The sequence below is a fragment of the Theobroma cacao genome, chromosome 3, assembly GCF_000208745.1.
Source record: "Theobroma cacao cultivar B97-61/B2 chromosome 3, Criollo_cocoa_genome_V2, whole genome shotgun sequence".
In the NCBI taxonomy this organism is placed as follows: Eukaryota; Viridiplantae; Streptophyta; class Magnoliopsida; order Malvales; family Malvaceae; genus Theobroma; species Theobroma cacao.
The window spans coordinates 26,004,366-26,030,465 of record NC_030852.1 but is presented as its reverse complement, the minus strand read 5'-3'; the positions used below and the strand labels follow the sequence as shown (position 1 = coordinate 26,030,465).

At 36.4% G+C, this 26,100-nt stretch overlaps 4 protein-coding genes and 2 long non-coding RNA genes across 9 annotated transcripts; 3 read left to right on the top strand and 3 right to left on the bottom strand.

Annotated features, from left to right (window-relative positions):
* LOC18605125 (F-box/LRR-repeat protein At5g63520) lies at window positions 191-4,793 on the top strand. The gene is made up of 10 exons (XM_007037953.2): window positions 191-527; window positions 673-780; window positions 944-1,036; window positions 1,121-1,267; window positions 1,580-1,681; window positions 1,777-1,816; window positions 2,092-2,244; window positions 3,370-3,548; window positions 3,742-3,854; window positions 4,118-4,793. The coding sequence occupies exons 1-10, from the start codon at window positions 354-356 to the stop codon at window positions 4,575-4,577; spliced, it is 1,569 nt and encodes a 522-aa protein (XP_007038015.2). The 5' UTR covers window positions 191-353; the 3' UTR covers window positions 4,578-4,793.
* Window positions 5,424-10,965, top strand: LOC18605124 (F-box/LRR-repeat protein At5g63520). Of its 2 annotated transcripts, XM_007037949.2 has the most exons (11): window positions 5,424-5,777; window positions 5,884-5,991; window positions 6,083-6,175; window positions 6,267-6,386; window positions 6,546-6,647; window positions 6,742-6,781; window positions 7,356-7,511; window positions 8,508-8,689; window positions 8,972-9,090; window positions 10,168-10,340; window positions 10,462-10,965. In XM_007037949.2, exons 1-11 carry the CDS (start codon window positions 5,550-5,552, stop codon window positions 10,545-10,547), a joined length of 1,407 nt encoding a protein of 468 aa, XP_007038011.2. In that variant the 5' UTR covers window positions 5,424-5,549; the 3' UTR covers window positions 10,548-10,965. The 2 variants fall into 2 exon arrangements, with proteins under 2 accessions (XP_007038011.2, XP_007038013.2); XM_007037951.2 differs by having other exon boundaries at window positions 5,426-5,777; window positions 10,168-10,965.
* Window positions 11,196-12,916, bottom strand: LOC108661097. 2 transcript variants are annotated; one of them, XR_001926915.1, is made up of 3 exons: window positions 12,119-12,914; window positions 11,830-12,024; window positions 11,196-11,733 (listed from the first exon to the last, which is right to left on the bottom strand). It is a non-coding gene; the product is annotated as an uncharacterized LOC108661097 (long non-coding RNA). The 2 variants fall into 2 exon arrangements; XR_001926914.1 differs by having other exon boundaries at window positions 11,830-12,916.
* On the bottom strand, window positions 15,148-18,362 carry LOC18605123 (gamma carbonic anhydrase-like 1, mitochondrial). Its single transcript, XM_018118458.1, has 2 exons — window positions 17,885-18,362; window positions 15,148-15,770 (listed from the first exon to the last, which is right to left on the bottom strand). The coding sequence occupies exons 1-2, from the start codon at window positions 18,255-18,257 to the stop codon at window positions 15,394-15,396; spliced, it is 750 nt and encodes a 249-aa protein (XP_017973947.1). The 5' UTR covers window positions 18,258-18,362; the 3' UTR covers window positions 15,148-15,393.
* Window positions 19,943-20,828, top strand: LOC108661080. The gene is made up of 2 exons (XR_001926888.1): window positions 19,943-20,302; window positions 20,502-20,828. It is a non-coding gene; the product is annotated as an uncharacterized LOC108661080 (long non-coding RNA).
* LOC18605122 (MADS-box transcription factor 23) lies at window positions 20,829-25,079 on the bottom strand. 2 transcript variants are annotated; one of them, XM_007037945.2, is made up of 9 exons: window positions 24,900-25,079; window positions 23,867-24,062; window positions 23,610-23,688; window positions 22,614-22,675; window positions 22,423-22,522; window positions 22,186-22,227; window positions 21,691-21,732; window positions 21,531-21,604; window positions 20,829-21,124 (listed from the first exon to the last, which is right to left on the bottom strand). In XM_007037945.2, exons 2-9 carry the CDS (start codon window positions 24,046-24,048, stop codon window positions 21,073-21,075), a joined length of 633 nt encoding a protein of 210 aa, XP_007038007.1. In that variant the 5' UTR covers window positions 24,049-24,062; window positions 24,900-25,079; the 3' UTR covers window positions 20,829-21,072. The 2 variants fall into 2 exon arrangements, with proteins under 2 accessions (XP_007038007.1, XP_017972308.1); XM_018116819.1 differs by lacking the exon at window positions 24,900-25,079 and adding an exon at window positions 24,210-24,269.

Genomic DNA, 26,100 nt, shown 5'->3' with positions numbered 1-26,100 from the left:
AAGTAATGGCAATAATTATGGATGCTGATACTCAATTAAAGCAAAAGAAGAGAAGATCTGCTGAGGTGACAGAAATAACCAAAAAACAAGAACCAATCAATCCACAGAATCCAAACTTCATATCCAAATAAGAAATGAATCCATTTCTCCTTAAATGGCTTTAATTGCCAGGTTTAGCACTTCAGGATTATGGAAAAGAAAAGAATCCTGCTCATTATCTCCTTTTCACAAGTACATAAAACGACGCTGCTTCTGTCGTTTCACGCCTCTGAACTTTGCATTATAAGTACGTTCATGGCAGTAAACACAGTCAAACAGATACACTGAAGACCAACGACAACAACAACAAGAAAATGGGTTGTTTGGCTGCGGTAAACGATGATATTCTCCAAAACATACTCTCCAGGTTGCCAGCTTTATCCTTCGCATCGGCTGCCTGCGTTAGCAAATCCTGGAACAAAGTCTGCGATAGAGTTCTTTCTCGTCCGAAGCTTGTCTCTGCACTCTCTCTCAACCCTTCTCTTCCTGTAAGTTAAAGCAACTGCTATTCATAATAATCCAATATCAAACGCTTGTTAATTTATATAGTCTAGCCCAGGCACTTGGCTCTAAAGAAACCAAGAGGAAGAAAATGAATTTGTATGTTTTGTTTAATTGGTTTCCAATTAACAGGATGCTGTGAAAGAGGTTCTTGAGAAGGTTCTCTCCTCTCCAATTCGTCCACAGTTTGCCATTGCCTCTATTGGCTTGCAGTTTAGCTTGGAAGAGGCGCATCAACTTGTATGGGCTCTTTGCTAGAATCTTTATTTATTTTATGCCAAAAAAAACTCTTTGCTTTTGGATTTAGCTTTTATATATCTTGCAGCCTTTTATAAATCACCCATACCCCCAATATAAGGAAAAAAAATAAAGGGTCTTTGGTTTGACTTGAGATATGATGCAGATCACTGAAAAACTGGGCTCCAGAACACCGGTCATTACCAATGCCACATTTGGAATTATTGGCAGAGATGCTCTTACTAATACAATGAAAGAGGTTTATTTTTTCTTGTTTGATTCCTAAGTTAAAACCATCTAACATTAGACTACGTTAAAGTCCTCAGCTGAAGTTATCTTACAGGTCAGGTGGAACTTCGATCCTGAGGAGGATAATTCAAATTCTCAAGGATCTGACGCTGCTAGCAATTTTAACCGAGGAATTGTTCTGATTGTTGGATTTCTACCTGGACTAAAGGTTGATACTGTCCCGTTATTACGACCAAAGAGGGTAATGTTCCTACCTTTATCAAATTTCTTGTTGTGCTTCTCATTGTGATAATGCTATTCTACATGAGTGCGCCATCTCAAACAAACATGGTAAGGCAGGATCTCTCATGTTCTGAATGAATGTAGTGCGGAAATGAAGCCATGAATTTTGCAATTCTACCAAAGATGGGGCATGTCATATAATGTTTGTGATTGTTCTTTATTGTTTTTAGAGGGAATACGTAGAGTCCTGTGACTCCTTTTATCTTTCTTTTTCTCAATGCAATTTGTTTGTTCAAAGAAATGTTGACTTAATGATTTCAACTAATACCAGGAGCCTCGATTTACCATGATTGACAAATTTATGCTGGACATAAGGGATTATACAGCTTCTGTTTCTGGCTGTATTGCTCCAGCTGGGATCATACTGTTTGGAGTGAGTGAGCCTTTTCATTATTTTAATCAAATAATCCAATTATTTTATTACTTCTTCATGTTGGATTACTGATGCTTGGCATGGATTAATTTTAGGATCAACACACTGACCTGACACCTGTTCTCGCGGAGATTGGTAAGTCCTCTTTTTGACATATATATTACTCTACTATTGATGATGAGGTTTCTCGTTACCTTGTTGTAATGCTAGTAAAGGAAATGACTTTGTTTAAGTATCAAGTGGTATTTACTTGTGTGTTGTGTCCCAATTTTTTATGGTTTCTTGTTTACAGAATTGCTTAATTTGATATTGTGTTCGAGAAAGAGCCTTCTCTTTTCTTGTACCAATTTTATTGGAATGCATTGCTTGCACAGGCTAAACATTGTTGGCAACCTCTTGTTTTTTGTCAGATTGTGCTATGCCTGAGGAAACAGTGATTGTAGGGGATGCAAGTTGCCGCTTCTTGTTCAGAAGTGGTGGTAATTCTCAAAGTTCCATCACTGATCTGTACTATTTTGATGCCGTTGCTCTTGTATTTGCAGGGGATAAAGATAAGCCTCATGGTACTTCATTTTTTTTACTTCTTTTAATGGATTGAAATCCCCAGTTATACACTGAACATATTCACATTCTTTATAGAAATGCTTCTTTCCAAAATGAATGATGATAGTATATAAATACTTGGAGATTGGCCATATTTCCTGAGATCAACATTTCTATTTGTCCCTGCAATGTCTTTTACTTCTTTGCAAAATTTCAAGTGCCATTGCTGTGAATGGTGCTTGGAGGCTATTTTAGAAATGTGAAAATATATTCCAGCCATTGAACTATAAAATGACATATCCACACAGGTTAGTTGAATTGGTAAGGGGAGGAGCCCCTTTCTTGGGTTCAATCCTTGTGGAGAACACTTTGGGATTAAAATCTTCAATGCACCAATTGATGTGGGAGAGTACTCCCTTAAGATCGTTTAGTGAGGGGATTAGGTCCAAGTAAAGCCTAGGGATTCCCCTGACTGTATTACCAAAAAAAAAATTATAAAATGCCAGAAGAATCTGTTTTCATGGTGACAAGGAATGAGGAAACCAGGGGGAAAGAAAGTAAAATCATTTATGCCCAACCAACAAATTCTTATGGTTTCTTGTGCTATGCATAGATTCATACAGCATATCCATTTGCTTAGAGTGGAAATTTGTTATTTGCTTTCAGCTTCTGCATTCTCAGTTTCTAAGGACCTTAATGCTGCTTCTTGCACTTGCTCTAATAATTGGTTTTGTTTGCATCATTTTATTTTTTGAGGCAACAATTATGTTCAAGATACCAACAACTCAGGCTTGGCCTGCTTTTTCTTATTTCTCCTTAGGTGGGTTGAGGTTCAAGGTTCAATCCCCACTCCTCCCTTGTATTTCTTCTTATGTACCAAAAAATGCTACGCTTAAGATATCCCATATTTTATAAAATCTAAAATGTACTTGAGATTATAATTATTATGCTGGCCTTTACGCGTGCTTGCTTGCTCATTTTGGTTCTACTTTTCATTTAGTGTGATACAGAGTTTTCTTATGTATTTTTGTCTCTCTCTCTCTCTCTCTTTGTTGTATTCTTTCAGCTTGCCAAATGCCATCATTTTTGGTGAAAAACATGGATCCTATTGGTCATATATGTTCCTGGTTTTTTTGAATTAACAGGTATAGGAGAGACTCGATTCCATGTGACATTGTCAACAGGTGTAATGCCCTTTGGTCCTGAGCTCAGGGCAGTTTCTGTAACAGCCAAAGGCTCAGAATGTTCATGGCTCACTGCCTGCATGAATGGTTACGATGAGATATTAGATAGCCAGAGGCTTTTGGATGATATTAGTGATGAGGTAATCATATTGATCAAAATTGAGAACTCACCAATATATTTCGTGGGTTTCTAAATTACTTATTTCTTCTGCCAGACAAACTAGAATAAAACAACCAATTCTCAGTGCTTATTAGGCTGCCCTTATGATATTTTTGCATATCTTAATGCTGTTTCTGTACCTGATAAGCAAAGAGAATATTTATGTGTTGCAGATGGATGATGAGTCTACTGATTTGTACATTGGGGTCATTCAGAAAAGACCATCCTCCATCGAGCCGGAGAAATTGGAACTAAGAACATACTTGGCCTTTTATGAAGTTTTAGGGTAAGATTGGTAAAAGTTTTTATCCCTTTGTATTTGCTTTTGATTCTGACCAAATATTAAGGAAACTAACAAAAAATAGGTTTAAGTAAATTGATTGTTGGGTAAAATTTAACTGCATTTTTGGCTTTAAATATAATCAAGCCTGGTTAAACATTCAAAGTTTTGTATCTTTTATCCCCTTTGCCTCCTTTTGCTTCCCACTTATTTGCCCATACTTCTTACAAAAGGCAAAAGAATTGATTGCAAGTTCTCGTTATCCACAGGGGAGATGAAGAGTATTTAGTTGTTGATGGTGTTGGCATAAGACCTGGAGATACATTCCTGTTCTACCATTCGGACTCGGACACTGCATCATCATCCTGCCTTAATGCCTTTGAAAACCTCAAAGTTCTGAAGGCAGCTTCGAGTTCCAAAACCCGCTACTCCATCAGGGATGCTGCTGCTGGTGGTGGTGGTAGCAATGGCGAAGTCTTTGGAGGCTTGATGTTCTCTTGCCATTACCGTGGTGAATCATATTTTGACAGCTTCCCATTCTACAGTAACTTCCCTGGTGCTCCACTGGCAGGAGTGGTCTGTAACAGGGAAATTGGCCGTGACTCGACAGGCTCCTCAACTTCAATGTGGCAGCAAGCAAAAGGAGAAAGCCCAGCTCGTTGCTCCCTGCATGTTTGCACCACAGTTTTTTTGGTGTTGTCATTTGTTACACCATCGGCAGATCATTGAATAATTAGACAGCTTCGCCTTGTAATAATGCCTGTATGCAACTCATCTGGAGTTTGACTCTTGTTTTCTGTAATAGTTGCTCGTTTTCCAGGCCGTTGAGCCAAATTTTGAGTGTTTTAGACCGTCAACAGCTCCGTTTTGTTCTTATTGGAAGAAAAAGTACTAGGAAATGTTGTTTGAAAAGGCAATGTTCCATTTATTTTATCAGAAACTAAACATTCGACTCCAAATTGTTTAGAACCATTTGTGAAACTACTGCATGATTTTCCATTTTTTTTTAATACAGAGACTACTGTATTTGGAAAAGAATAATGTGAGTTTATATATAGACTTAACTTAAAAACAAAAATATAATTTATTAAAAAATATTAATACTAAAATAAAAAGTTTTATAATACTAGTAAAATGTATTTTTGTTTTATAAAAATATTTTAATTCTTAATTTTTTTTAAAAATTACTCCCTGGATCCTTGTTTCTTTGTCCATCCTTTGTTGGGGTATTACTAAATGAAGTTTTCTTTATTATATATATATATATATATATATATAATATATATATATAANGGATATATAATAACTCTTACTTTTTCTATATTACAAATTTATTTTTCACAATATTTTTTTTATTTTCTGTATGAAAAAGTATTGAATATTTATATTATAATTTTTATTAAAAATTTTAATATAAAATATATCAAAAGCTAAAGAGAGAAAAAAATAACAAAGAGAGTATTTACTATTTTAGTTGGAAACACTTTTTCCTCTCTTTATAAGTCAAAAAAAAAAGGAAAATAATAATAAAAAAGCCTTTCTTGGATTTTAGGGGGAAAAAATTAGAGAAAGGAAAACCGTGCATTTTACGGAGCAACGAATTTCCAAGTGCCGACGTATATAGGACGAAATGGAGTCAAGCCCAAAGCAGGAGAAACATTTGGTTACTTCTTCAGAGTTAGTCTTCACTTAACCCCTTCAATGGAGAATAAGAAGCGATCATCTGCATCACCTTCAACAACCAACAAGAAAGAAAGCAAAGGGTTTTGTCTAATGAACCACGATCTCCTTCAAAACATACTCTCAAGGCTACCCGCCGCCTCCTTCGCTTCCGCTGCTTGCGTCTCCAAGGCGTGGAACGCTGCTTGCAACCGCGTCCTCTCTCGCCCTAAGCTCTCCTCGGCTATCTCCCTCAACCCTTCTCCTCGCGTATATCTCTCTCCTTTTTTATTTGACTCCCATTTCAGAAGAAAAAAAAAGGAAAATTTTCTTCTTATTGTTCTTGCTGATTCTTTCTTTTTCAAAATTTTAATAGGTTGCTTTACAAGAGGTTTTTGGTAAGGTTATGTCGGAGCCAATTCGACCCCATTTTGCTATGGCCAGTGTTGGTCCTGGATTTCACTTCAAAGATGTTCTCCAATTCGTATGAATTCAAAGAACTTAACCTTTTTCTTTTCTTGCTTTTTTGCTTTAAAGTTTTTCTCTTTATTTTTTTTTTGTGTTTGTTTGGGCAGATGGTAGAGAAATTGGGATCAAGAACTCCGATTATTTTATCTTCTGTTAGCGGAATTTTCGGCCGAGATGCCCTTACTCATGAATTTAGAGAGGTTTTCATTCTGATTTTAAGTACTTTTCTGTCCTTTATTATGTTTAAATTAATAGTTTTTTTTTAATTCGGTATTAATAAAAAAATGGCAGGTCAAGTGGACTAATGGTAATGTTGATGATGAAGTTTCTACATATACTGGCATCGTCTTGAATGTTGGATATGTTCCGGGACTTAAAGTCGAAGCTATCCCTCTTTTGCAACAGAAAAAGGTGAAATTTTTTTCTGCTATTAGAATAGTAGTATTATCACACAATTGCTAATAAATATTCAATCTTGAATGGTGAATGTTGCTGGAACTTTTTGAACTTGTTTGTTAGTTTGGATTCATTAAAAGAAAATTAACATGGAGAACTTTGCTAATATGTCAGACTCCTCAAGGGTCAATGATCGACAAGTTTGTGATGGATATTAAGAGTTACACATCCTCTATGTCGGGTTGCACGTCGCCACTTGCTATTATAATGATTGGAGTTAAGTTTCCCTGTTCCTTGTGTATCCATTATCTCCTCAAGTTAGATTTTTTACTTGGTTGCATTTTTGACATGCAGCACTGTGATTTTGTAGGACGCAGATGTGGACCAGAAACCTATCATTGAAAAGTTAGGTGAGCCTTTTTTCTTTTCCCCTACTTTTATTTTCATTTTGCTTTCAGTGGAGCAAAACTGTTCCTCCATTTGATAACTTGAAAAGATGAGGAGCAAAGGGGAAGTAACTATTGAAACCGTTTGTGCATCAGAAATTCAAAAGAATCCACTCAAATGTACCTGTTGTTTCTTTCTGGCTTAGTGAAAACTTTATCCTTTTTGAAATTGAAATGGCAAAAAATACCGTGAAGAAAATATATGAAAAGCTCTGGCCTGTCATTTGCTTTGAATTAATATTCATAATGATTGCTCATATATATTCTAGTTTCAGCAGCTCAAACATGGGCCTAAAAGGAGGCAGGACACCTGCATGTAGTACATTGTGCCTTTTGATCAACAGATAAAATGGAACATATAAATGTCAGATCAGTCATACATATCTCCATTCTAATACCACCTCACCTCTTCCCAGCTCCCTATGATGTGACCTAGGAGGTTTTCATATTACTCCTAGCTCCATTTTACCACTTCTCATTATTATTCAGAAAATTTGTGCATGGTTTATTATTGTCTCTAATATGATGTCCATTTCAGATTATGCTATGTCTATGGAGACCATCATTGTGGGTGATGAGAGAGGTCAATTTGTATATAAAAGTGGTGATGTTTCAAGAAATGTCAGCAGTAGTCTAAAATGTTCTCCTGATGCTGTTGCTCTTGTATTTGCAAGAGATAGAGACAAAGCCCATGGTAATTGTTCCTTTGTTTATGTATGTATTTCTTGTTTTTCATGGTTTTATGAAACTTATTAACTGTTTTAATCACTAACATGCATAATTTTTCTGTTGTAAGTTTATTATGTAAAGATAGTTGATCTCATTCCCCAAGAAATCTCAGTATTAATTGTATTACATGTCAATCCTATTATGTTAAGAATTTGCATTTGCAACATTTTGTTCATGGCAATAGATTCATTCTTGGAGAGTTAGAGCTTGGAAGCACGTGCATAAGGAAGTCTGTACCATATGTAATGGTTTCTTTTAATTTTTTTTGTACCATATGTAATGGTTTCTTTTAATTTTTTTTGTACCATATGTAATGGTTTCTTTTAATTTATTTTAAGTGTGGGAGCCAATTTCCCTGTAAAATTTTGACTTCATGTGTCACCCTAGAGGGTAAGGATTTAGTTAGGTACCTTTTTTAGAGGAGTTCTTAACTTGCTAGCTTTTATTGTTTACTGTTTATTGCTTGTTAATTGTTGATGTTAGTGAGTGCCTATGTACAGTTTCTGATCCCACGCTACTAGTACATACTACCTTGCCAATGAGGCTATACCACTTTGGGTATCCGGCATTCTCAAGTCCCTATGCTGTGAATTTATAGCTGACATATTTTGGCACTGGTTTCCTTCCCCCCTTTTTTGTTCTCACTGTCCCTTTCTAAAGAAAAATGTTACCAAGAATTGTATAAATTCCAGAATTCACCTTTTATCAGTTTTGCTAGCTTATTTTCTAGGAGCAAAATTAAGCGGTTTCTTGTTTCTTCTTACTCAATCTTCCCTCCCCAATTTCTACATACTATTATCATTAAGGCCTTGTTCTTGTTCTTCCTGTTATTGGCTACAATATATAATGTTTAATTATCCTATGGTTGGTGACTTGGTGTCGAATCATGCAATATATCACATAATGTTTTTATATGTTTCATTTTTTGGTAGCCTAATGCTGTTGTGCCTTAAATTTTCAGGTGTGGGGGACATTGAATTTCATTTTGCATTGTCAAATGGTGTCACAGCAATTGGACCAAGGTTTAAGGCAGCTTCTGTTAAAGTGAGAAACTCTGAAAGTGTTACTTGGCTCACTGCCAAAAGAGAAGGACAGCAGGAGGTTCTTGATGGTCAACATATACTGGATCATATCAATAATGAGGTACCTTTGCGCACTTCAGAGTAAATATAAGACAGCATGAGCTTTGTGCAAATCAGTTTGCATAGATTTAAAATATGACAATGCAGTGTGAACGCCTGTTCACTGAAACACTTTTTGTGCTCTTAATTGATCTTTCATCTTGAAGCCTTCTCCCTTTCGTACTGAAGTTTTGATCCATTACACTGATATTGTATGAAAAAGATCCATGTGCTTAGGAGCTCTGATTTTTCTTTATAATTCTTCCATACTCTGAAACTTTCTAAAGTGAAAAAAATGTGGCAGATGGAAAATCATACGGAACGCGTAGATCTCTACATTGGAGTTACAAGACTACGGAATTGTTCTGTTGGCTCAGATAAGCCAAGGTTGATGACATCCTTGGCACTACATGGAGTTGTAGGGTAAGATATGAAACATTGTTCCTGTTTTTGTTTGGTTTCACATACAGAGTCATACAACATGCATTGCATGGGTTTCATGCCCAGATTTGTGCACATACAAACAGGTTAGATATTGTCATATATAGCTAGCAAACTCTCTTGTTCTATACCTTTTCTCCCTCCATACCCTGCACCCTTCCTGCTCTCAAAAACCCTTTTGCTGTGTTCATAGATAGATTACAGATGAACTTGCTGAAACATCTTAGATAAGGAGTGATTTTTGGGGCCCTTTGTTATAGTTTCTGCAGTATGATGCTTAGGATTTGTTTACAAATCACTAGTGAGCCAATTTTTCTTCTTTAAAATTGTAATAAGAGCATTTGCTTCTGGATAAGTTGATAGTTTCACTTGGATACAAGTCAATAAGAAATACAGTTAGTTAATGCTTCATCTGGGCTATTAGTATCTGAGTTAACCAGCTTTCTTTAACTACAATGTTTGATGAATTTAGCTGAGAACCTTCAAGCTTTTGTCCCATAATATGGAGGGAGATGATCGGCCAATTGAGCCTATATCTGATCTTGGCTTTAACAAGATTAATGCTTTCATGTTTGATGATGCTAAATGACCGTCCGCCTTAGGGCGTGTCTGCATGATGTTTTTTCTTCTCCTGGTTTTAACAACCAGGCGTTATATCAGTTTTGATACTAATAGGATAATTTATTTGATTGAGCAAAAGAAGAAAACAGCTTTCTTACCTAGACTGCTAGTCCAATAGATCTGTCTTCAGGATTTAATCACCCTTTCTAAGATAAATGATAAATAGGGCCATTTATCCATTTATCAGGAAAAACTCACTATTCTTGTTCTCATTCCTGTGTATGGCCAACCACAGTGATCCATGAGAACTATTTTTTATACTTCAAAGGTAAAAGTTTAGTAGAATTGTTGTTTCGACTTTTTTTTTAAGCACACATTCAACAAATTCAACAAATAAAACTGAGGCAAGGATTGCATTTTGCACACATTGGTTTTTCTCCCTACATTTCCTTTCTTTTTCATTTTAATTGAAATAATGAATTAGATTTGTCTGAACAGAGGAGATGAGGAGTACCTTTATGTTGATGGTGTCGGTATCAGAACTGGTGACTATTTCCAGTTTTACCTTTCAGATCCCAAAACTGCATTACCATCATGCAGGAATGTCTCCTCAACCCTTAGAAATTTGAAGTTGGAATGGGATACGAAAAGCTCCCACAGCACAAGTGCTGGTATTAATGCCACTGATAAGAAGGAAATTTTTGGAGGTTTTATCTTTTCTTGCTGTGGCCGTGGGGACTCATTTTTTAGGCACCTTAATGTTGACAGGCCTCCATTCCTTAATGTTGACAGCTCCCCCTTCTTGGAGAACTTTCCTGGGGTTCCCCTGGCAGGAATTTTTTGCGGTGGGGAAATCGGACGTGGCTATACAAGCTTAACTGCACATGGAGGCCAAGAAGAAGGCTCTGTTCGTTGCCATCTACATGTCTATAGCACTGTTTATCTGGTTATGTCATATACTACACCTGAAGTGCATTAGATCTTTGCCCATGGCTCCCTTCAGTATGGACGGGGACACCTTCAAAGTCTCAGAGATGACTATAAAAGTAACCAGGTGTTGGTGCTGCTCAAGTTTTCTCATTTTTCTCAAGAAAAGTCATGGTGAATGACTTAACACAGCCGGCCTATTTGGAAGGCTGCATTCTTGTGAATTTCAAGAACTAACAATCGCAGAACAAAACCAGCAACTACTTTGTACCAGACCTTTGTAAAATATAACATGTCTTCTGTTTCTGATGCTTAAGAAGAGAAGTATCTTTGGTGAATGTTCAGCAATAAAGATTGTGTTTCCTTTCATGTTTTATGGGTTAAATTTTTGTAGGACCGATTAAAAATTGTTATTGGAGAGGGGAAGCTGAGTCGAGTCCACTGGCTTGCAGGTTATAGCTTTAAGGATTGAAAGAAATATCACGCAAAAAACTTTTACACTATATTTTAGGAGGGAGGAAAAACTAGGGAAAGCAAAATAAAAATGGTCGGTTTTCTAGTTTGGTAAAATGAATGAAGAATGGAAAGGCGCGAAAAGATAGTTAATGGACATATATAATTCTGAATCATCAAATGATTACTTCTAATGAAATGGATGTTTTCTTTACATTTTCTTTCCAATTGTGGAAATATTGGGTCATGGGGCATGGGAAAGTGCAGATTCTCTTTTTCCCCTTTTCCCCACTTTTACCATATGCCCTTCGCTCCCACCAAACCATACGTAGCAATAAGAAAATTACTTCATTAGAAAAAGGAGAATTTGGCATCATGCCTGACATTCCTCTAGTCTGTCAAACATTCTAGGCAGAGGTATGAGCTAAACTGGTAATACTGCAAAGTGTCATCTCGTTTTCACTGAGCACCGGCAATTCAGCGTGTCAAGCATGAATATGGATGAAAATGGAATAAATTAACGAGAGATGTATTGGAACCACATGTGATTAATGAGGTTGGAAGAACCCTGACCAATGGGAATTGTTAAGTTGTGCTTTGCTATGTGGATATATTCCCTCCCTGAATTCTCTTATGATGCCAAGTTACTGAAGATGCCAATTTCTTCACCTTAACTACGAAGATCTGAGTAAAATGCAGACAAAGATATGATGAGTAAACCAACATGAGCAAACAGACCCAAACAGCGTAATTAGCTTAGACACTGATAATTTGCATTACCTGCATCAGTTCACTAACAAAACCATGCTGCTATATACATGGAGCTTAGGGTTTTTGGTCTTTCAGTTGACGATATTGTTTCACTTTTCACATTAGATTTGGTCGTGAAGAAGAAAAGAGGATGAAAAATGATGGGCCACTACCACAAGGATGACATGGCTCAGCTGGAGAGGACCAAAATATTTTCTTGGCACACTGTCAACGACCAAAAAAGATGTATAGTTATTGAGGAAGTTGAGTCTTCAACTTTGACCTTTCGATATAAAAGGCAAATAACCAGTAATCCAACCTTGGGTCGTTAAAATAAGACAATTTATATGGTTGCTACGCAGTTCCTTTTCGGACAGCCTATTCTGATCAAGATTATCCTCAGTCCTCACTGTTTCATCAGAGACAAAAGCCAGGAATGGATCTAATCTATTATTTGCTAAAATCCACAGTATTGGTTTGGGATAATCCCCATCCTGTGAGAGGATTTTTGAGTGTATATAATTTTGCTCCTAAACAATTTTCCAGGATATTTGTGCATGCAAAGGAGGCTGGGGAAGAAGAATTTCATGAAATATATGCATGAGATCATTTCAGTCCCTTCTACTTTGTCAGTGGAAAGATATACCTCAAGAAAAGAACTTGTTATAGCATGAATATTCGTAGTGTGAAACTGAAACAAAAGAAAAAGAAAAAGAATATATAATTATATGAAGATAAGTAATTAACGTGATATTGGCACGGCTCAATCAAATTAAAACACCCATAAAAAGCTTGGGAGATTTGATTTGATTGAGCCATTCCAACATCCCCGTTTTCTCTTTGTGCTTACCACTTAACAAGATCCAACTGACAAAGAAGCATAAACCAAATGATAAACTTGCCTGGCTGCCCTCATCCATGTATAGGATATTCGTTTCTTTTGATGGTGATGGAGCGGAGGTCAAGATAAAGGAAGAAGAAGCAGGAACTATGCAGCTACTGAATTATGAGAATGTAATACAAGGAAAGGAAGTGGAAATGAGATGGAAGAGGTATAATTATACGCTAGCTAGCTAGATAGATACTAGAATGGTTGAGACGTCAAAATCTTTGCTTCATTTAGAAGAGTGACAATTTATATAAATTTTCCCATTAGGTTTTCCACCATGCTTAGTGGTTGATGACCTATGACTCCAGTACTGCCCCAAAAACACTTGAATCTATATGATACATTTCTTTTTATCAAATAGGGTCTTAATTTCCTGTTCATTGAAAATAATATATTCATGTTCCGTTAAAAAAATAAGTAGTATTCATGTAACTATCATGGTTACTTTTTTATTTTCGTCAATTTATACTCTCATCAAAAAATAGAAAAATGAAACAATTATTTTGAAAATAAAATTTATAATCGCAATCAAATCTAGAAAATTTTATCGTATGAAAAAAGTCTAAGATTTTGAGCTATAAATATCTTAATCACTATAGCTCTCTTTTAATGGCCGGTAATATTTTATAAAATTCTAATATAATCATATCATATACTTTTAACATTTCCAATATATATATATATTTACCTTAAAAGGAAATGAATTAACATATGAGAGGAACATGACTAAAATTTTCGAAAACTTTTTTGCCTAGAATATTGATTAATTAATCAATGAAACGAGCTTTGTTGAAATTAATTTTCTTGAACACCCATTTTGGTATATTGAAATAAAGTTGTGACCAATTGTTTGCATTACATGGTGGGCAGCTACAGCAAGGGATATTGAACTGGTTTTGCTAAGTCATGAGCTGGCCATATTCCAATTCATCAAGAGATCGAATGTAGCAGATGGCATATTGCCATGCCAGTGGAAGATGGTGATGATGATGCTGCTTTTGTAATGGAATAAGTGCTCCAAAATCAGCTGTAAATAATGATCTAGTTTATAAGGACCAAAGAGGTAGGGGTTGTTGAAAAGCTACAGAAAGTAATCACGATTGTTATATTATGATTATGTCATTTAAAATATATTTATTAAGTTTGACAAGGCTCTCCCACATACCAATAAGGAACTAGATGATAGACTGGTTCAAATTTACGTGTTAGAAAATTTTGGGTGGGCGGAGAGAGAGAGGTCTCTGCTCAGTGATTCGTCTAATTAATTCTCCTTCCCACTAAAGACAGGAAGAAACCATGTATTCGCTAAGGTACGGGAACACACCCACCTAATGTTGTTTGTCCAAGTTTCCCCACAATGTAGTGCACATTAATTATATTAAATGATGACACAAAGCATTGAAAATGAAGTTTAGATTTGACCCCCAGCACCAGAAGCAGCAACCTGTCTCTTTGTCCTTTGAGTTCTACAAGCAGCTACATAACCCGCCCTGTAGAATCTTTATTCTAATCAAAGTTTGTCCAGCCGACATAGCGAAAAACTTGTTTTCTGGCAACCGATGCTTCATCTACTGATTGCTATCTTTCTTTCTTGCAAGACTTGTCCAGCTCTATGGTTTCTAATAAGGTTCAGACCACTCTGCTCTTGAACTTTCTCATAACCTTAATTATATTTTGAGAGTTGCAACACTTTATAAAGTAACTTACTAAGGTTGAGCACTTGGAGCTTGACTTGACCAAGAATGAATGGAGTTCTAATAGTTTCCATGGTGCTTCAGTTCACTGCTCCGGGGTCATGAGACAAACGAGCCAACTATAGAAAAAGAACAATAATAGCAGTAGTAGTAAGCAGTGAGGTGGTAAATTGCAATATTTTGTACCAACCCAGAGAATCTATAATCCCAGTCCACGCCCATACTTGAGACTTTGCTAATTGTGACAAACGCACGCACGCACGCACGCACGCAAATGTCCAGAATAATAATCTTCAAATCTTTTCTAGAGGGAATATGCTTTTTCTCTCACAGTATCTGGAATTTGATAATTTGGAATGACAATGGACTCTGGTTCTATTTAGTAGTAATAGGATTGAGCCTTTAAGAAATAAATCAATACCAACATCTGAAGAAAAATATATCAAGTCTTCATTTGATTGTTCCTCACAATTTGTTTTGGTTAGGTTGGAGTTGCAAAATAAAGATTGCTGTTGAAAAAAACTTGTCATTTTTTAGTCTGGCAGGCAAAAATGCAAAAGTTATAACGAAATGGAGCCCAAGAGACAACAGTTGCGTGTTGATGAGATCAAAGGATCCAACATCGGTAGCTAGGGCTTAATTACATAAGTCCAACAGACAGCACAGGGTTATATGATATCTTCATCAATCATTCAATTTGATTTTGATTTTGATTTTGATTTTGATGTGAAGGAAGCTGACAATTAACAAATAAATACCATGACAAAGGGCAAAAACAGTAGACTTCAGCATACAAAGGAAACTACTCCACAATATCCTTCTTCAATTGCAACTATATTCCCTTCATTGGAACTCACTCACAACTACAAGTTTTTTCAACAGCCAACATGATCAAAATACATGGATAAACAACGGATAAAACTTCTTTTCTATATGTTCTTTGGCCGCTTATTTCCTTGCAAGGGAAACTCCAGTAAACCGATATATGGAAAAATGACAACCAAAAAGCAATCAAATAGTAATTCCTAGGGACTTCTTTGACTTCTCAACTTCCAAATATATTGTTGAGTATGGAAGGAACTCTGAGAAATGTTCTTTGCTCAGATCATTAATTGCAACCGCAAGTTTCGGGATTTCTAAGGTTTCTTCATGGGTCAGAGCCCGGACAAACCTGGCTGGATTTCCTGCCCAAAGCTCACCAGTTGGGATTCTCCTACCTGGTGGAACTACAGAACCGGCTTCAAGGATAGAGTGAGTCTCCACCAAGGAACCTTCCATAAGAATAGAATGCTGTCCGATAATGCACTCTGGTTCAATTGTGCATGACCTCAAGAGACTGTATGCCCCAATTGTCACAAACCTCTCAATTGATGTCTCAGCTGGAAGTCCTGTAATATAGAAAAAAGTTTCATATTAAATATATTCAGAATTTGTTAATAGAGTTTCTTGTGATGTTGCCAATGAGGTATAGAATTGACTTGATCCCTGAACGACGCATGGACAGAATAAAGTTCTATCTAAAACATTGGCTTATATGATCCATTTTTACCGCACAGCATAAACGATTGAAGCAATCCCCAGTTACAAGAATGAGGCTGACCTGCAATCAAGCATGGGTCTGCAGGCTCCAAGAGTAGAGAAAGAGGATCAACCAATAAACAAGATTCAAGAATGAACCAGTTCTTGACAGTCAACCAATTGTTTTGGAAACAAAAGAAGGCATTTTCAGAAAAGGCATGTAACAGCAATAGCAAGGAGCAAGTTGCAAATTTCAGATCCCTGAAACTATTAATAAAAAGACATGTGAAAAAACCAGGAATCTTTGAGGGGTCACACAGAGACGATTTTTCATCACTTAATAACCTTCATTACTATAAAAATACCCTTCCATGTACGATGGGGGAGAATAATCTCCCTAAAGCTACTATCAAAGCGAGAAATCACTAAGTCTCCACTTCCTATACTGGTCAACCGGAATGCAATAGCTGTTGTGGGTACCATATTTAGAGATAGATTTAGAATAAAAGAAATATGATAGCTCCTGTGCCTCTATCCATCCACTAGAAGAGGCGATGAAAATGTAAACTCTAGCGAACAAGATTTTTAATGGGTTAGGAAATGGGATCATAATTTACATTTCTCCAGTTCTCCAGTTCTTTAACATAATTTACATGTTTTTGCACCTATGCCCTACCAACAACTGATGCATTTAAGCAAATCATATGATAACCAAAAACATCAATGGAAACTAAAGCGAAGATCACTAATAGTATCCCTCTAAATGTGATTACTCTTTTGTAATTTTATTGAAAGCCATTATAACATTTTGTAGACCTGAAAACTGCATTTCTGCTGTTCAGCAATGCCAGGAGGACATTTAATTCAATAATAAGCAAAAAGCTTTAAAAATAATGTCATGGGTACGGCCAAAGTTAGTCTAAGCTGTCACTGTTACTTCACAGACAGGAGATTTCCCTGTGTCATTGTGCTATACATAACTATTTTTCTTTGACAGGTTCATAATCATTCATTAAAAGACTCCCTTTTGGTTCATTGGGAATCCGCAGATTGAATCTAAAAAGTGAAGCATGTCCTTCCTTTTGTTGAAGTAGGATTAACCTAAGGGTGGTGCTAAGCAACTACACATCTGTGCTGACAGCTCTTTAGTTTTTTTTTTTTTTGCACATATCACATCATGTTCTGAGCATTCCACAGCTGCAACACATTAGCTTCCCTATGCATAATAAGAACATGGAACAAGGACCATTTTCATAGCTTAGACTGATTATTGCAATTCACTTACATAGCCAGTCTAGAATAAAACACACTTTTCTTGGCATGGACATTTACATTCTTAGCAACTATCAAAGCTGCACTGCAGACCAACATCTATTTTACCCTTTTTTCATCCTATGATTGGTCCTTGAGTCATGGGTATTTTGACAATGCAAAGAATTGAATGCCAAGGAAATAGGCGATACTTCAAGCTATCACCTAATGGATCAACATGTAGACCTTATGTACTGAATGTCACAAAAAAAAAATGAGGCTAATGATGTCTGTAAAGCTCAAAATGAAACCTAAAAATATGTTCTGCATCTGACAGTAAGAAATAAGAAGAAGCAACAAAACCTTTGTCTTTCAACGAGTAAATTAGCTCAATATGCATTATACGAACACCAACAGCTCCTAAGACCCAGGCACCTAAATTCTAGAAGCTGCAACACTAAATTCTGCCTAACCATTGTTGTTTCCTTTGTAATTTTTCAGCTGCATTGAACATATCAAAACTTATTTTTCATACTCCCAATGTACAAGTCTCAATCAGTTAAAGCTTAAACTAATTTAGCTCATTCCACAGTAAATTAACATCAAAACCAAATCTAATTCAACTTAAATTTTTTTATTCTAAACAAGTCCAAAAGAACTACAAAACCCTAAAATTTCTTTAAGAAAAAGGTCTCAAAAAAACCAAAAGAAGAAAGAAAAATGAAAGGATTACCGGTAGGTGAGGACCAGGCAGCGTGAATTACGCAGCGTTCCTGGACATTAGAGCAGAATCCAACGGTAATCTTGTTGAGATCGCCACGTAGGACGCAGCCGTTCCACACCGAGGCTCCGTCGCTGACGGTTACTTGACCAGCCAAGACAACGTTAGGCGCCACGTAAGCGTCGACAGCTACCTTCGGGACCCACTGTCCGAGAGGGATTATCTTTCGTTGGCCCCTGTAGTCCCACTTCACTCGATCCGCCGACGGCGAGATCGCTTTGGCCGCCTCCGCCGCGAAATTACGGGAGGCGATGGTGTGGCAGTGAGCGGAGAATGCCGAGGCCGCTGCCTTTCTGGAGATGCGGGCCGCTATAGATGACGCCATTGTTGGTGGTAATGGTGGAGAGAGAAAGGGATTTAGAGCTTCAACGCTAGCGAAAATAGAGGAGAGAGATGAGAATGGGCTAAAGGAGAAAAGCCGAACCCCAATCAGATGATTTTGGTGGGTTATGAGCTGAGCCCAGAAACTGGCTATAAGCCCAAAGCAATTGTAAAACAACACTCTGCCCATTAATAATAAATTTGTACAACATTTTAGCAATGCCCTTGACTTTTCATGTTGCTCTGTTTTGTCAGCCATAGTTTGTGATTGCTTTGTTTGTAGCAACCTGGCAATGATTTAGATTCCAAAATTATGTAACGTAATAATCAATAAAAACTAGTGACACTTGCTCTATGTCACTCTGCTTTCATATGATACCATGACACCCCACTTGCAGCCCAAAAGGCAGTGCTTTTAGGAGCCATATTTGACTCAACGCAAAACTCTAGTTTTTCAGAATCTCCTTATCACCATATACAGTTAGTTCTACATTGACGCTTCTGCTTCTTTTTTTCTTTAAAGATGTTGGAGCAAAAAACATATCAGTCAAGTTGCAATGTTTTTGTCTTTTCGTACCCTTGGACTGTAGCTTTGCATGTATAGAGAGAGCATCCTCTCGGTTAGACATCAACATTCAACTGTCTAAGAATTGATTCGAATTTGGAATTTGATCCAATCAACCAAAGCAGGTTTCCAGAGGCTATTTGTCTAACTAGAACGTCTGACAAAACATATATGGTGCCACTGCTAACAATGATATGGATAAGAATTCACAAATTAATGGTCAAATATATATACTGTACTTTATTTTTTCCGTTCGATCTTGTCAAGTCCTTCACGACCATAAGGATGACAGAGTGGGATTTAGCCTTTAGTCTTAATTACTGCCGAATTATATATCCATCATTAACTTGTTAAAGACTTGAAAGAAATGTACCATGATGAATCCTAAAATTGAAGTTCTTTGTTGAATGCTGACGAATGAATGCATTGAATGAAATTATTGTCTGTTAATCAGTGGAGTGGACTGTTTATGTTTAGACATGCATGGAATAAATAAAGCTATTCCCTTTTCATTTGTTGTTTTAGTTTAGTGGGAAAAAATTAAGCTACTTGGAATAATCTCATTACTGGAGACCGGTGAGTATACAGAATGGTGTGAGGGAACAACTTGGGGCAAGACCCAACTAGTCAAAATGCCTATGCAATGTAATGATCAATTGATCTTGGTCAAGTTTATCTCTAGCACAAGTCATTCAATCAGAAAGATATATACTACATGATATCGTGATATTATCAGCCTGGTTTTATACAAAAGAACATGTCTAGTTTCATTTTCTTTGGGCATGGAAGCATCTTAGCTTTCACATCTTATTAAAGGCTAAAGTTCCCAAGAAAAGGATGGAAGCAACATATATATCTGGGAATGCTGGCCCCATTTCCTTCAATGCAACAAAGCTGGGAGATCACAGTGCACTTTGTGCACTTGTTGCTTCAATTAGACTACTACTAAACAAGCTGAAAAGTATCTGGGCTGATTTCGAATTTCTAAAATATCTACCTGATACAGATATCCCACAAGATATTTTATTTAGGGCCAATATTATCTGTTTAAGCTAAGATTTTATCTCTATCTCATACCTTTGGACTATAGGAATCCACTATATATATAGATGCAGATTGAACTTAATTTACACTGAACAACATAAAAAAAAAAAGATCTTGGTGAGTTAATGGAGTCTAAGCGTAAAGGATTCAAGAAAGGTAAGATGATCATGTCTCTGTATCAGGCACCAAAGACATCATCTTCTGTTCAGTATAGCAACAAGCCTATGCCTAGCCAATCTGGTACAATGGTTTCTACAGGTTTCTATAGCGATGATCATTCAACAAAGCAGAAGCACTCTTATCTTGCCTCTGATACAAGAAATGACTCCTATGGTTGTGTTGAACTATACAACTATGATGAAGGCATCGATGACAGGGCTACAAGTTATATATCAGGCGTTCGAAAGCGTTTTAGTCTTGAAAGGGGGGATTGATCAAGTGTAAGTTCCTTGACTTGCTTGGAAGTTTTTCTTAATCTGTTTTGATTGCTAATACCAATGGTAGATACATATCCTTCCTTTCTGTTGGAAGCTGTAATATGTAAAAGTTTTTCTCTGTTGTAAAGTAATATGCTTGTTTACATGATCAAAAACATATACTCAGTTTGGCCTCATATTTATCCTAAATGCCATGTTTCAGATATTGGGAGATGTTCTGCATGAGTTAACCTTGAAAGAACATCTTACCAAGGTATGAAACAAGGAGTACTTAGAACCTCCATAGGGTTAACTTACGTATGTTTTGTGATCATACCAAAGGTTATTTTGGGCTTTTTTCATGCTTCTATGGCACCTACAGTAGAGATCTCTAGGACATCTCTTGTAGATGCAGTAAATACCAAAATTTTCTTCCTAACCATGTGCTGCAAAAACTCCTTTCAGAGGCACTATCTTCCCCCGTTTACCTTTGTCCCTGTGTGGTGGCCTATATATGTATGCCTTTTCAGGGGAATATATATTTCTTGTATGATCAAAGTGATGATACGATATTATCTTTTGTACATCTTGTCACACATATGGGGATTCTCCACAAATATTGTTTTTACAACTTTTGGCCCCTAAGATTAATTGAAACTATAAAAATCATCCAAATCAAAACATAAAGCCAGGGCAAACAAATATGTCACTGTCAACTACTATGCAATAATATAGTAGCGCGTGCAGCTGAAGTGACTGAAGCAAATCTAGCCTTGACTGAAGCAAATCTAGCCTTAGTGGGAGACCTTTTCTGCTTCTTTAAGGAGATTTTCATCTTGAAGAATCCTGCATTCCAAAGCACAAAAAAGTTCTTAACAATGCAAACAGTTCCAGTCTTCCATAGAAACACCAAGTATGGGCCTAGCAATATGACAGATAGTAAAGAATAGAAGCACCAAGTATTTCAGAAAGTTTCACTAATCTCTGCACAACTTCACAAGTCCAGCAGAAGAAAATTGTGTATATGACATCTTTTTTGGGTATCATCCAATCAAAAGGTTGCATTTCTATGGTTAAATTTTTAAATATACCACAATAAAGATAAGGAATTAATCTAAAAATGTATGGCTGCAATTATAAATCTTTTAAGATGACTTATGTGGCATGTATATTTATCACAAGAGAAGATGCTACATATATGTAGTCTATCGAAGACCTGTTGAATTAAGGGTGATTATTGATTAATCTATACCTTTGCTGAAACATGCTGCAAACATTTTCACCCACAATTGTTGAGCTGAGGTTACCGTCATGTAGCTCCTTCAACTTAACATCAAAAAGGTTCATTTCAAAATCTAATGCTTCCAAACTAAAATAGTAGTAGTAATATAAGGTGCAGGAGAAAATCTCACTCTTTTCTGGAGACGAGTGTTGTCCTCATGCAATTCTTTGTGCTGCGTTGAAAAACAAGATGTAAGTTTGAATTTGCTTCTGATAATATTTCATCAAACTCAGCATAATAAGTTGTGTAGAGGTATTGATATATGCCAGTTGAAATTTACCAGAATCTCAACTGGACGACGACATGGTGTATGTCGCTGCCTTACCATAACTTCCTGAAGGGCACCATACACGATTGGTATGATAGTTGAAATATTTTTTAGAGGACTGATCAGAGGAGGGAAAATATGTCATCTTTCCTCTACTATAAAAATTTCTGATCATGACTTTCAGTTCCAAGAGTTTGAAGGAGAGTTTTAAGGAGTCACCTTGATCATATGTTACAACTTCCAATCAAGGCACAAAGTTCTTACATCTCTTTTTGTAGCATTTAAATAAATCAGGCCACTGGCCAGCGAAATTCAATAGTTGTCAGGAAATAAGGTTTCTCGCAGGCATTTTCTTACCCTTCTCTTCAGCAAGGTGGCATGATCCGAAACAATGCGTCTCTGTTTAATAGAATTGCAAATTAGTAGAAGATCAAATTATATTGTTTAGAAAGTAATAATTTTTTAACAACAATTAATGCCATTATCATGGTTAAACGTTCTCTTCTGATTCAGCTTTCTGGTCAAAACAAAAGTGCCTGATCATCACTAGTTCTATAATATATAACTCACATGACTATGTATTAATGTTTGTACCTTTCTTGAGCGGACACGTTCAACGCCTATCTTCAACTGTCGCTCCAGCTGTTTCAAGTCTCTCATGCCTAAAGATAATAGGTCTTCTCCGGATAAGTGCCTGCATAAAAAAACAGACATGCTGATGACAACATGGCAAATTGTCTGGGCAACAACAACGCAGATAGTATTGCAGCAACAGTTGCACGTACTTAAGTCTTGCTTCCAAGGTGTTTATGGATCTCTTTAACTCTTCAATCTCACTTCTCCAAAACTGTGAACAGCAAGAAATCAAAGCTCTTGGCATATCATATAGACCAAAATAGAGTTTAAAGTCTTCAACTGACAAGTATGCATGCAGCTAATTTACGAACAAAATTGAAGGTTTGACCTTTGGCTTTGCAAAGAGATGTTTGTGAAATGGTATATAATTAATACATGCTTGAACGCTATTGGAAAACTCAGTTTTAGTTGCCTGAGTTCCAAAGTGCTTATACATATATAAAGTTCAATTTCGGGCCCATGTTCTGAAACCATAAAAGGTGGAATTAAGCCCACTGGGTGAAAAGGATTGCTAACCAGAAGCAGTCATAAACTGACCTGCCTGCAGAAGCAGAGACCACATATATCCTAGCATAAGTCAATGTCTGAACGCCATTAAGGCATTATCTTCCTGGTCTTTAGGTGCTATTGTCCATGCACACAAACTGAAGTCTGTTATTAAAGCAATTATAAATATTTTTGCCTTATATTTTTATCCAGAATATAGATCCCAACCAAGTCTTTCAAAAAAAAAAAACCAAGCTCTGTGTATCCTAGAGCATAAATACAAACAGTAAATAACAGAAATAATTTAACCCTAGGCCTTGGGCAACGAGAACCGACTCAATCCATGAACGTGTCTAGTTTACAACAGAAAACAACAAAAGTGAGATTATCAGCAGCTATAGTTACAAACTACTTATTTTTCCTTGAATTTTACACCTAATTTTATAATAATGACACTGAGGTATAATAATGTTAGAAAGGAAGAAGAAAAAGAAGAAACTGTTGAGTACACATATTCAGTATATAATTTCTTCGTAACAACTTCAAAATTCTTTGTAATGTAGTTGTATATAGTTTATACTGTATACTGGAATTATCTTCATTATTCACACATGCCTTAAATATTGAAAAGTAAGCTTGATCAGAACTCATCACACTACCTCCATGGTTCTAAATTGAGGGTTACTTGAATCAGGCAGCCCTACTTCGCTCCTATACTTTCCAATGCTCCTATCCATGCTGCAGCAATATATTAAGAGCAAAGAAAAATATCAAACAACATATATAATGCTTGGTTTACAATTTACGCCCTGGCATCAATTAACATGCTTCCATGACAAAATGTGAACCCAAGGGGTTTTAAGTCATACATGGTTGGCGAAAAAGGTGAAAAAATACAAGAGAGAATAGAACTTACTCATGACTGGCAAACTGGTAAGCTTTTCCCGTGGAAGAGAAGATGAGCAGGGCAACTTCAGCATCGCAGAGGATGGACAGCTCAAAAGCCTTCTTTAGAAGCCCATTTCTTCTCTTTGAGAAGGTGACTTGCCTGCTCGTTGGGTTCTCTATCCTTTTCATCTCTACCTTCCCCCTCCCCATTTCTTTAAACCCACCTAAATCAAGTATAAACTTGTTGCATAAAGCTCTATGTTTAGCTATATTTATACACAAGAATCAATAAATAGGGGCTCTTGTGATTTTCAAAGATGGGATACAAATAAAAATATGTTCCATGCAAAGCGAAAACGAGTTTACCATACATCCATCACTAGGTGTTGGGGAGAGCATGCTCTCTCATTGGTGTGTCCAGTCTGGCGCAGATGACTCCGGTGACACGACCGCACTAGGAATGTGCTTTCCATAATTATCCTTCATTTCCATTATTATTACTACACCCACTATTTGACTTGTTTGACGATCATTTTCATTATAATTTCCCGATTATGGACTTTTTGGCCGGCCCCTCCTCCCAACCCATAAAAATGGTTTTAGCTTTTCCTACGCTATTTATTTGGCTAATCTTTACCATTAAAGCACCAATGTTAAGATTTGGGCATGGAATTCCCAACTTTTCAAAGGGATTCTTTTAAGCATGTATATAATCTTATTTTAATAATATTAAAGAAAACAAAACCTTAATCCAGCAAGAGTTGAACTTGTAATCCCCCTAGCAAACCAATTGAAGTATTATCTTTTCTTACTAGCCTAAAATCTTGTTTTATCTTTAACGGTCATGCTCATTACTAGATTCACTTTCCGCCATTAGATTCTTATAATCAAATCGAATAGTGTTTGAACTACCAGCACCTACATCTACACTTGACTTGCTAAGTTCCCCAACCCATCTTTCCCTCTACCGTTAGCATTTCCACCAGCATGAACAGAGACCACATTATTAACATTATCAACAACAAAACCAATTTTAAAAGTAGGTATGGAAGAATAAGTACCTGTAGTGATCGATGGACTTGAATATTGTTTCAAGAGGAATTGTATGAGTGATTTTCAAATAAAGTTGGATTCCTTTGAACCTTCATGCATTTACAGCAAATTTAACACATCAACATCAATTTTCAACTCCAAGAATTCTTTTGAGTTTGGATGAATGGCTATAGCCCATGCGGCCATGCCAGAAGTGGAATCATCTATAGTAGCTTCCAATAGATCATATGTTAACTCGAGGAATGAGTAATTATCTTTTCAATGGCAATTTGGCTATTGTTGAAATGAATCACCAAATCATGCAACCTTGAACTCACCATCAACAACTATTATAACAAAATTTTCTTGCTTTAAAGCATGTGCTCTATTTTACAATGAAAAAATCTTATTGTAAAATTATAAAAAAATCTTATAACTAGGATTTGAAATCCCCAAATTACATCCAATTAGAGTTTAATCTTTCCACAACTAATGAAATTGATAAATGTTTTCTTTGTTTTTTTATGTGTTCAAAGTTTTTTTGTTTTGCCACTTTTCTCTTATTATGGATAAAAAAAGAATATGGAGGATCATGCAAAAAAGTATTTCAACATTTAAGATTATGAATAGTTTAATAAATTCATCACATCTATTAACACTGTTTATTATTTTGAGATGGAATGTTCCATCTTCAAATCTAATAGAGTTGAATTGAATAATAACAAAAACTTGAGAACTTGAATAAAATTTACCCTTGTAATTAAGGTGAGAAAAAGATGAAGAGAGAGTAAACTAGTTCGGTTTAGTGCATGTGACATGCTGGAGTTGGCGCATGCATGAACCTGTGTCAACCGAGAGGGCTGGGCAGTTAAAGCAATGGGGTGCTAATTAACGGCCACAACAAGCAATCTATGTCGAACAACGAGAAGGCCGGGGAGACAGCAGGAAACAGCCCCTGCTTCGCGTTTTCACTGACAATATATCTGGCGTTCGACACGTATGGGTCGGGGTACAATCGAATGATTCTATTTGGTCAAAGGAGTGATCGACACGTGTTATGCAAAATTAATTGATTGATTGAAATGTTGGGGTAGATTGGAGGTTTATTATTTGCGGGATGGGATAAAAAGTCGGAAAAGCTTTAGTGAATCTCATCATGATGCCCTTTTGGAAATGGCAATTATGAATCTGACGTTGGGCTTTTTTGTTTTCTTCTTAGAGTTTTTAAAA